General features: G+C 45.3%; 1 protein-coding gene across 1 annotated transcript in view; it reads left to right on the top strand.

Annotated features, from left to right (window-relative positions):
- The window catches only part of kcnd3 (potassium voltage-gated channel, Shal-related subfamily, member 3), a 274,170-nt gene that overhangs the window by 247,792 nt on the left and 14,156 nt on the right, over positions 1–12,222 (top strand). Inside the window, exons 3-5 of the mRNA XM_039011181.1 lie at positions 1,310–1,411; positions 8,300–8,392; positions 8,656–8,906. Of these exons, the coding sequence (XP_038867109.1) occupies positions 1,310–1,411; positions 8,300–8,392; positions 8,656–8,906 (446 nt within the window). The remainder of the gene's footprint in view (positions 1–1,309; positions 1,412–8,299; positions 8,393–8,655; positions 8,907–12,222) is intronic.

Here is a 12,222-nt window from a genome sequence, read left to right on the forward strand (position 1 = left end):
TATTATGAGCTGTCGATGCTCTAGCTTTGTGTTCATGTTCCTTGTGTGTAATAAATACATGAATTAATTAATTAATAAAAGCCAGCAATGATGGCTTGCAATGATGCTTCAGCAGAAATCCATCCTCAAAATCTGTCCTGCCTCTCTGCACTGTCTGAGAGCAAATTTGAACCAGAGACACAGGTTCTGGGTTCCAGTGGCCCTAAATACTCTCTCTCTATCTCTCCTCCCTCTCTCTTTTCCTCCCCCCCCCCCCCCCCCCCCCCCCCCCCCCCCATCCCCGCTCACTCTCAATAAAAGTGGATACATTCTAGCAGGGTATGTTTTCACACCTCCTCCATTACCCCCAGTAACCATTTCCACGTTGGCTGTAAGTGTTTGCCTGGTGACCCCAGAGAGCCGATCTCATTGGCTGAGCTCAGAGCGAGACGAGGAAGAGGGTCATCCTAGAGACCTCTGGGATGTCTAAGCTGGCACAAAGGAGCATGCGAGAGGGAGGGGCAGAGAGGCCAGGAGAGAGGTACAGTAACAGATAAGGAGAGAAAGAAAAAAAGAGAGTGAGACAAAAGATTGAGAGGAAAAAACTATTATAAAAGTGAGAGGATGGAGTGCAGAGAGAACAGAGAGAACAGCATGGAGAGGAGGAGGCGTGTGTGTGTGCAAGAACACCTCTGCTTAATACCTGTCTCTGGGAGCATAAACAAGATTGAGAATGCTGGCCAGCTTGTCTGAGCTGAAACTCTTGCCAGACCTTTGCAAGCAGACATTGTGTATTGTTTGTTATTGACGCATTGAGAAATCACATTGCCTTCTTTTGCTCCTTCTTTTGTCTCTCTGTCTCTGTCCTTGACAGGAGAGACAGAGAGAGAAAGAGAGAGAGAGAGAGAGAGAGAGAGAGAGAGAGAGAGAGAGAGAGAGAGAGAGAGAGAGAAAGAGAGAGAGGTGGCTGCACACCAACCCTCCTCATACTGTGTTTCCTGTAGATGAGAAGAGACGTATGCAGACAGACATACACACTGTTGGTTAGGGTTGTAGTCGTAACACTTTAAGGCAGTGGACATTTCATTGATTTATTCTACATAAACAAAAGCAATGCATTTCAAGGCGCAATTCAGCAAGTCTATTACACAAGAAACACAGACTGCAATATTAAACATTGAAAAGATATTACCCTCCTAATATGTGCTTTTGTATGCATTGATATCAGGTTTGCATCAAACGTTTGCGCTGTGCATAGCCATTTGGATTTAACCTGGTTGGTGGTGTGAGGGGACTGATCTTTGGTTTCCATGGTTTCTCTGTCTTCCAGAAAGCACGTCTGGCCAGGATACGAATATCCAAGACAGGAAGCTCTAATGCCTTCCTCCACAGCAAACGGAATGGCCTCTTCAGCGAAGCCTTGGAGCTCACGGTAAGAGAACACTCAATACAACCACCATTGACTATACTAGTCTGATTTTGTCGTTAGGAGCCCATCCCCCTCCACAACACTTCTGGACTCAAAGAATTCAAATACTCACACCGCACGACCCCTTTAACTCACATAGGCACTCTAAGGCACTCTCTAAAACCCAGCCCAGTCACAACAGTAGAATTCTGTATGTTTGCCCTGAAAGTGTTCATACATCGGAGTGACACTTCCCCCCCGTGGGATAGACTCTTAAGTACCAGATCACATAATCACACTTTGACTGCACTTCATTCAATCAAATCAAATATATTTATAAAGCCCTTCTTACATCAGCTGATATATCAAAGTGCTGTACAGAAACCCAGCCTGAAACCCCAAACAGCAAGCAATGCAGGTGTAGAAGCACGGACACTTTATAGATTGCATCCTTCTTCCGTCTCCTTGAGGTAATCATTGACTCATAAGTAATGGGATAGATCAAAACAAGGTTACTACATTCACCAATCCAACCTCATCGGATCAGTTATTTCCTCAAGGCAGAAAGGATAGAGAAGTCTTTATTCAAACAGGGTCCTTGTGATTCTTCTCCCTCTCCTCCTGGGTTCCTGGAAGACTAGGCCTGGCTTCTGAGAACAGCTAAATGCAGTCCTGTTAAATATGCTGTAGTGTTAATGTGAACATCTTGGTGCTCAGCTGGGATCCAGGCTGCAGGCACTAGCAGACATGTAAACACAACTCGGGTTCCTCCTCTCCTCTCCTCTCTGGGCTGAGACACACCAAAACACAAAGACACTTTAGCTGTCTCTGAATGTATAGCTTGTCCTTCTATACACCCATGAATTGTACTGAGATTTGACTGTGCCTCCACCACCTCTCCCACGCACTATGAAGCAACTGTTAGCATGACTAAACTATAAAAACTAAAAGCTGAGCTTTTATGTTTTAGAGGTTCCAAGCAAAATGATCTCGCTGACATCACAGGGATAAGGCAGCTGACCTTCGATACATCTGCACCACACAGAAGATCAGTCAATTGTGTCCATGTATTATGCAGCATCACCTGGTTACCTACCTGCCTGTAGTGTAGCTAATGGACCAGCCACCTGGGTGATTCACAGCAGCCCTCACACCAGTGGAGGCTGCTGAGGGGAGGACGGCTCATAAGAATGGCTGGAACTGAGCAAATGGAATGGCATCAAACCATGTGTTTGATGTATTTGATACCATTCCACCAATTCCGCTCCAGCCATTACCACGAGCCCGTCCTCCCCAATTAAGGTGCCACTGACCTCCCGTGCCTCACACATCCTGCTGAGTCTTTGGCTTTAGTCTTTAGGAATGAGTAGGACAGGACCAGAAATAGCCTGGAGACGCAGCTGTGTCTGTGTACTGTAGCTCAGCACTGTTTAGGAGGTGAACTCTTCCCCACAGCACATAACAAAATGTGCTGCAGCACTACTCACATACACAGGGGAGGAGGGAACTACATAACAACACACAGTAAACATGGTGGAAACTCAGCCCGGTCTCATAGACTAGACGTAACATGGTACATGTAAATCCGGGACACTCAAAATTGTATGATATGTTATGTTTGGTATGGTTAAATAACACAGAAGATTACTTAAGGCAAAAACAAAAGTAGGATGGTTATTCGGGGAGGATGGGTGGGTGTATAAAGCGCACCTGATTCTAATAATTAGCTGGTTGATAAGATGAATCAGGTTAGTTACAACTGGGATTGGTGCGAAAATCTACAGGAGGGTAGCTCTCCAGGAACAGGGTTGGAGAGCCCTGCTTTAACCTATCTTCTAACCCTAACCTTAACCCCTAACCCCTAGCCTAGCTAACGTTAGCCACCTAGCTAACGTCAGCGTTAACCACGTAGCCACCATCTAAGGTCAGCACCAACAAATTGAAATTCGTAACATATCATACGTTTTGCAATATTCGTAACATATTATAAGAATTGCAATTCGTAACAATTTGTATGAATTGTAATTCGTAACAGATCATACGAAATTGATGATGGACATCCGTAAATTTATACATACAGTGCATTCAGAAAGTAGTCATACCCTTTGACTTATTATGTGTTACAGCCTGAATTCAAATATGGATTGAATAAATTTTTTGCTCACCCATCTACACACAATACCCTATAATGACAAAGTGAAAACATGTTTTTAGTAATTTTAGCTAATTTATTGAAAATGAAATACAGAAATATCTCATTTATAGAGTTATTCACACCCCTGAGTCAATACATGTTAGAATCACATTTGGCAGCAATTATAGCTGTGAGTCTTTCTGGGTAAATCTCTAAGAGCTTTCAACACCTGGATTGTGCAACATTTGCATATTATTATTTTTTAAATTCTTCTGACCATTGCTCGACAACCATTTTCTGGTCTTGCCATAGATTTTCAGGCCGATTTACATCAAAACTGTAACTAGGCCACTCCGGAACATTCAATGTCATCTTGGTAAGCAACTCCAGTGTATATTTGGCCTAATGTTTTAGGTTATTTTCCTGCTGAAAGGTGAATTTGTCTCCTAGTGTCTGTTGGAAAGCAGACTGAACAAGGTTTTCCCCTAGGATTTTTCCTGTGCTTAGTTCTATTGCATTTCTTTTTATAAAAATAACCTCCCTAGTCCTTGCTGATGACAAGCATACCCATAACATGATGCAGCCACCACCATGCTTGAAAAGTGGTACTCAGTGATGTGTTTGCCCCAAACATAACACTTTGTATTCAGGACATGAAGTTCATTTCTTTGCCACATTTTTTGCAGTTTTACTTTAGTGCCTTGTTGCAAACAGGATGCATGTTTTGGAATATTTGTATTCTGTACAGGCTTCCTTCTTTTCACTCTCATTTAGGTTAGTATTGTGGAGTTACTACAATGTTGTTGATCCATCCTCAGTTTTCTGCTATCACCAATGGCCTCATGGTGAAGTCCCTGAGCAGTGTCCTTCCTCTCCGGCAACTGAGTTAGGAAGGACGCCTGTATCGTGTAGTAAATGGATGTATTGATACACCATCCAAAGTGTCATTAATAACGTCACCATGCTCAAAGCGGTATTCAATGTCTACCAATAGGTCCCCTTCCTTGTAAGGCATTGGAAAACCTCCCTGGTCTTTGTTTGAAATGCACTGCTCGTCTGAGGGACCTTACAGATAATTAATTGTATGTGTAGGGTACAGAGATGAGTTAGTCATTAAAAAATCATGTTAAACACTATAATTGCACACAGAGTGAGTCCATGCAACCTTTTATGTGACTTGTTAAGCACATTTTTACTCCTGAACCTATTTAGGCTTGCCCTAACTAAGGGGTTCAATACTTATTGTCTCAATGCATTTCAGCTTTTTTCTCTTTTTTTTCTAAAAACATAATTCCACTTGGACATTATGGGGTGTTGTGTAGGCCAGTGACTCAACATCTACATTTAAAACATTTTAAATTCAGGGTGGAACACAACAAAAATGTGTTAAAAGTCAAGGGGTGTGAATACTTTCTGAAATGTAACATATCATACAAAATGGAGTGTCCCGGATTTACATGTACTATATTGCATCTACCAGTAAGTCCAGGTTGGGAATCTAAACGTTAAAATGATTCAAGCCTGTATTGTTTACCAGTGAGTCCAGGTTGGGAAACTAAACGTTAAAATGATTCAAGCCTGTATTGTTTACCAGTGAGTCCAGGTTGGGAAACTAAACGTTAAAATGATTCAAGCCTGTATTGTTTTCAGCAATTAAAAATAAAAAAAATAGTAAAGGTAGATTTTAGGTGGCGTGACGTTTGTGCATTTTAACAAGCCAAACAAAGGGGTTTGTCAGGGATTGCAGTGTGCTGTCCTGTCAGCCCTGACTGATGCAACCCAGTGAAAGTTTACAGTATGCGTACGTAACAGTGTTGCTTCTGGCCCTCTCCTTGCCCCAAGCTGGGTTTGAACCAGGGACCCTATGAACACATCAACAATGGTCACCCGCGAATCATCATTACCTATCGCTCCACAAAAGCCTTGGCCCTTGCAGGGCAAGGGAAACAACTACTTCAAGGTCTCAGAGCGAGTGACGGCAACGATTGAAACGCTACTAGGCCGGTGCTAACTACCTAGCCATTTCACACCTGTTATACGTATCTGGAGGAAAGAGCTTCCCCCATTTTCTCTGACTGACATCACACTGCATTCTAGTAAATAGTGAGTTTTAGAGGCCTACTGCCCCTCTATATCTAGCCTGAGGCATACTACAGACCAAACACGCATCCTTATACTTAATTTCGACGTACTAATTTATTTATGTAGTTGACATAAATTAATAAACATTGTAATCAACATTAATCAACTTTTGAGCCAAACACCCAGCCGTCTGGCCCTCTAGGCTGTTGCTCCTGCTCCCTCAGCCCATAGCTATAGCCAGTAGCATCAGCCCAGACAGAGCCCATAGCTATAGCCAGCAGCATCAGCCCAGACAGAGCCCAGAGACATAGCCAGCAGCATCAGCCCAGACAGAGCCCAGAGACATAGCCAGCAGCAGCAGCCCAGACAGAGCCCAGAGATATAGCCAGCAGCAGCATCCCAGACAGAGCCCAGAGACATAGCCAGCAGCAGCAGCCCAGACAGAGCCCAGACATAGCCAGCAGCAGCAGCCCAGACAGAGCCCAGAGACATAGCCAGCAGCAGCAGCCCAGAGCTATAGCCAGTAGCAGGCCAGAACCCAGAGATATAGCCAGTAGCAGCCCAGAACCCAGAGATATAGCCAGTAGCAGCCCAGAACCCAGAGATATAGCCAGTAGCAGCCCAGAACCCAGAGATATAGCCAGTAGCAGCCCAGAACCCAGAGATATAGCCAGTAGCAGCCCATAACCCAGAGATATAGCCAGTAGCAGCCCATAACCCAGAGATATAGCCAGTAGCAGCCCATAACCCAGAGATATAGCCAGTAGCAGCCCATAACCCAGAGATATAGCCAGTAGCAGCCCATAACCCAGAGATATAGCCAGTAGCAGCCCATAACCCAGAGATATAGCCAGTAGCAGCCTATAACCCAGAGATATAGCCAGTAGCAGCCCAGAACCCAGAGATATAGCCAGTAGCAGCCCAGAACCCAGAGATATAGCCAGTAGCAGCCCAGAACCCAGAGATATAGCCAGTAGCAGCCCAGAACCCAGAGATATAGCCAGTAGCAGCCCATAACCCAGAGATATAGCCAGTAGCAGCCCATAACCCAGAGATATAGCCAGTAGCAGCCCAGAACCCAGAGATAAAGCCAGTAGCAGCCCAGAACCCAGACATATAGCCAGTAGCAGCCCAGAACCCAGAGATATAGCCAGTAGCAGCCCAGAACCCAGAGATATAGCCAGTAGCAGCCCAGAACCCAGAGATATAGCCAGTAGCAGCCCAGAACCCAGAGATATAGCCAGTAGCAGCCCAGAACCCAGAGATATAGCCAGTAGCAGCCCAGAACCCAGAGATATAGCCAGTAGCAGCCCAGAACCCAGAGATATAGCCAGTAGCAGCCCAGAACCCAGAGATATAGCCAGTAGCAGCCCAGAACCCAGAGATATAGCCAGTAGCAGCCCAGAACCCAGAGATATAGCCAGTAGCAGCCCAGAACCCAGAGATATAGCCAGTAGCAGCCCAGAACCCAGAGATATAGCCAGTAGCAGCCCAGAACCCAGAGATATAGCCAGTAGCAGCCCATAACCCAGAGATATAGCCAGTAGCAGCCCAGAACCCAGACATATAGCCAGTAGCAGCCCAGAACCCAGACATATAGCCAGTAGCAGCCCAGAACCCAGACATATAGCCAGTAGCAGCCCAGAACCCAGAGATATAGCCAGTAGCAGCCCAGAACCCAGAGATATAGCCAGTAGCAGCCCAGAACCCAGAGATATAGCCAGTAGCAGCCCAGAACCCAGAGATATAGCCAGTAGCAGCCCAGAACCCAGAGATATAGCCAGTAGCAGCCCAGAACCCAGAGATATAGCCAGTAGCAGCCCAGAACCCAGGGATATAGCCAGTAGCAGCCCAGAACCCAGAGATATAGCCAGTAGCAGCCCAGAACCCAGAGATATAGCCAGTAGCAGCCCAGAACCCAGAGATATAGCCAGTAGCAGCCCAGAACCCAGAGATATAGCCAGTAGCAGCCCAGAACCCAGAGATATAGTCAGTAGTAGCAGCCCAGAACCCAGATATATAGCCAGTAGCAGCCCAGAACCCAGAGATATAGCCAGTAGCAGCCCAGAACCCAGAGATATAGCCAGTAGCAGCCCAGAACCCAGAGATATAGCCAGTAGCAGCCCAGAACCCAGAGATATAGCCAGTAGCAGCCCAGAACCCAGAGATATAGTCAGTAGTAGCAGCCCAGAACCCAGAGATATAGTCAGTAGTAGCAGCCCAGAACCCAGAGATATAGTCAGTAGTAGCAGCCCAGAACCCAGATATATAGTCGGTAGCAGCAGCCCACTCAGACAATCTGACTCAGAGAAGAGGGCGTCGTGCCCCACAAACACAGAACAAACCACTCCCACATTTACACTCACGCTCTCTCCCTCCTTCACACACACTGAGCGTTCATTATACTGAAATGAAAACCTAGTAAAACTCTACCTGTGTGTCTTTTTGTCTCCTCTTTCACCTTTGACCTGAAGCAACTTCCTTACAAGATGAACCTTTCAGACCAGGTACAGAGACAGCAAACAGACACACACAACACCTAGAAACCCCTCTATCTGTTGGCAACACGGTGGAGCATTTTCACTCACAGTGTGTGTGTGTGTGTGTGTGTGTGTGTGTGTGTGTGTGTGTGTGTGTGTGTGTGTGTGTGTGTGTGTGTGTGTGTGTGTGTGTGTGTGTGTGTGTGTGTGTTGCAGAGTTCCATTGAGGAGGAGCAGCAGCTGAGCAAGAACCAGTCTCTATTAGAGAGCCAACACCACCACCTGCTGCATTGTCTGGAGAAAACCACAGTGAGTACACACACACACACACACACACACACACACACACACACACACACACGGTGACAAGCACATCAAACAAGAAAAAACTCAATGTTAAATATATTTGTTTTTTTATCAAATGTAAAATAATATTAAAATCAAACTCCCAACGGACATGAATTTGAGATAAATGTGTTTTTCAGATGTCCCTCTTCTCTTTCATCCTCTATCTCTCTCTCTCTCTCTCTCGCCCTTCCCCCCTCTCTTCCCCTCTCTCTTCCTCTCTGTAGAATCATGAGTTTGCAGATGAGCTGTGTTATGAGCAGAGCTACCTGGAGGGGGCACTCCAGAGCTACCCGTCTCAAAGCCCCTCCCTCTCCAGCCAAGAAGGCATGACGGGCACCTGCTGTACCCGCCACACCAAGAGGAACCACGCCCCTTTACCCAACTCCAGTATTCCCACGTGCGCCCTCTCACACACACACCCTCATCATAACCTACAGGAGCTCAGCACTATCCACATCCAGCCCCTCAACACCAGGTGAGCTTTAAGCACTGACCAGAAGTCAGGTTTAACACTAAATATGGTAATATTATCAGGGCTACACTATTACTACTGACCCAGAGTCAGTCCGACGGTTAAAACAAGCCCATACTGTGAGCTTATGCTATGGGAAAAAAATCATTAATTGGTTGACATCCAAGTCCATTACTAAAGACAATGATATCTAGAATGCCAAATGGCTGTTAATTTCTCTCTGATATTTTGCTTTTCTCCAGTGATGCTGGTATGTCAGGTGCTACCAACTGACGTATCCCTCTCATAGTGTATTAAATTGAGTCTTTCATGGGCTCAGCAGCAATATACCTTCCTCTGTCATTTTACTTTATTTGATTCATTCTGTCATAATATGTTCCTCTTTTCCAAATCACTATGAATTAACAGACTTATTTCCAAAAACTTGTCAATATTAAACATCCTATTAAGGTGTGAGACATTCATTAGAACTGTTAAGGCTCCATGGGTTGATGAGGAATTGAACAACTGTATGGCTGAAAGAGATGGGGCAAAAGGAGTGGCTAATAAGTCTGGCTGCACATCTGACTGGCTTACTTACTGCAAATTGAGAAATTATGTGACTAAACTTAACAAAACGAAGAAACTGTATTATGAAGCCAAGCTCAATGATATAAAGAATGATGGAAATTCAACTCCATCTTTCATTGAATCAGATAGCTTATTCATCACAAAACCAATTGATGTTGCACATTATTATATTGATTACTTAATTGGCACAGTGGGCAAACTTAAGCAGGAAATGCCAACAACAAACAGTGAGCCATCGTATTCATGAATACAAAAACAAACTGAATGAAAAGCATTGTAAGTTTGAATTCTGTAAAGTTAGCGTGGGACAGGTGGGGAAATTATTGTTATCGATCAATAATGACAAACCTCCTGGCATTGACAATTTAGATGGAAGGCTACTGAGGATGGTAGCTGACTCTATGGCCACTCCTATATGTCATATCTTTAATCTGAGTCTAGAGGAAGGTTTGTCCTCAGGCCTGGAGGGAAGCCAATGTCATTCCGCTACCCAAGAGTGATAAAGCGGCCTTTCCTGGTTCTAACAGCAGACCAATCAGCTTGCTGCCAGCTCTTAGCAAACTTTTGGGGAAAAAATGTATGGACCAAATAACATTCTATTTCTCTCTAAACAAATTGACAACAGACTTTCAGCATGCTTATAGAGAAGGGCACTCAACACTGACACAAATGACTGATGATTGGTTGAAATTAATTGATAATAAGATTTTGTGTGCTGTACTGTTAGATTTCAGTGCAGACTTTGATATTATTGACCATGACCTGTTATGTTTCAAATCAAATCAAATGTATTTATATAGCCCTTCTTACATCAGCTGATATCTCAAAGTGCTGTACAGAAACCCAGCCTAAAACCCCAAACAGCAAGCAATGCAGGTGTAGAAGCACGGTGGCTAGGAAAAACTCCCTAGAAAGGCCAAAACCAGGCTATGAGGGGTGGAACCAGGCTATGAGGGGTGGCCAGTCCTCTTCTGGCTGTGCCGGGTGGAGATTATAACAGAACAAGGCCAAGATGTTCAAATGTTCATAAATGGTCAAATAATAATAATCACAGTAGTTGTCGAGGGTGCAGCAAGTCAGCACCTCAGGAGTAAATGTCAGTTGGCTTTCATAGCCGATCATTAAGAGTATCTCTACCGCTCCTGCTGTCTCTAGAGAGTTGAAAACAGCAGGTCTGGGACAGGTAGCATGTCCGGTGAACAGGTCAGGGTTCCATAGCCGCAGGCAGAACAGTTGAAACTGGAGCAGCAGCACGGCCAGATGGACTGGGGACAGCAAGGAGTCATCATGCCAGGTAGTCCTGAGACATGGTCCTAGCGCTCAGGTCCTCCGAGAGAGAGAAAGAAAAAGAGAGAATTAGAGAGAGCATACTTAAATTCACACAAGACACCGGATAAGACAGGAGAAGTACTCCAGATATAACAAACTGACCCTAGCCCCTCGACACATAAACTACTGCAGCATAAATACTGGAGGCTGAGGCAGGAGAGGTCAGGAGACACTGTGGCACCATCCGATGATAACCCCCGGACAGGGCCAAACAGGAAGGATATAACCCCACCCACTTTGCCAAAGCACAGCCCCCACACCACGAGAGGGATATCTTCAACCACCAACTTACCATCCTGAGACAAGGCCGAGTATAGCCCACAAAGATCTCCGCCACGGCACAACCCAAGGGGGGGCGCCAACCCAGACAGGAAGACCACGTCAGTGACTCAACCCACTGAAGTGACACACCCCTCCTAGGGATGGCATGAAAGAGCACCAGTAAGCCAGTGACTCAGCCCCTGTAATCGGGTTAGAGGCAGAGAATCCCAGTGGAGAGAGGGGAACCGGCCAGGCAGAGACAGCAAGGGCAGTTCGTTGCTCCAGAGCCTTTCCGTTCACCTTCACACTCCTGGGCCAGACTACACTCAATCATATGACCCACTGAAGAGATGAGTCTTCAGTAAAGACTTAAAAGTTGAGACCGAGTCTGCGTCTCTCACATGGGTAGGCAGACCATTCCATAAAAATGGAGCTCTATAGGAGAAAGCCCTGCCTCCAGCTGTTTGCTTAGAAATTCTAGGGACAATTAGGAGGCCTGCGTCTTGTGACCGTAGCGTACGTGTAGGTATGTATGGCAGGACCAAATCGGAAAGACAGGTAGGGGCAAGCCCATGTAATGCTTTGTAGGTTAGCAGTACAACCTTGAAATCAGCCCTTGCCTTAACAGGAAGCCAGTGTAGGGAGGCTAGCACTGTTTAATGTTTAATGCCTTTTCAACGTCTGCCATATTGTGGATTCAGAGCCATCTATCTAATAGAACTCAAAGGGTGTTATTTAATGGAAGCTTCTCTAATGTCAAACATGTAGAGTGTGGTGTACCGCAGGGCAGTTCTAGTTCATTACTGGCCACCCATTCCAAAACTGACTGCAGCTCCTTGTTAAGGGTTTCAGTGACTTCATTAGCTGTGGTTGCTGACACGTATATGGTTGAATCATCAGCATACATGGACACACAGGCTTTGTTTATCATTCCCTAAGCTCTAGACCTCAGCTGAATCTGATAATGCATGGTGCAGTTGTTGAACAAGTTGAGGAGACTCAATTACTTGGTGTTACCTTAGATTGTAAACTGTCATGGTCAAAACATATAGATTCAATAGTTGTAAAGATGGGGAGAGGTCTGTACGCTAAACCAAAATGTTGTTTTTTTGGACACCACACTCCACAAAACAAGTCCTGCAGGCCCTAGTTTAGTCTT

This window comes from Salvelinus namaycush, chromosome 16, assembly GCF_016432855.1.
Source record: "Salvelinus namaycush isolate Seneca chromosome 16, SaNama_1.0, whole genome shotgun sequence".
In the NCBI taxonomy this organism is placed as follows: domain Eukaryota; kingdom Metazoa; phylum Chordata; class Actinopteri; order Salmoniformes; family Salmonidae; genus Salvelinus; species Salvelinus namaycush.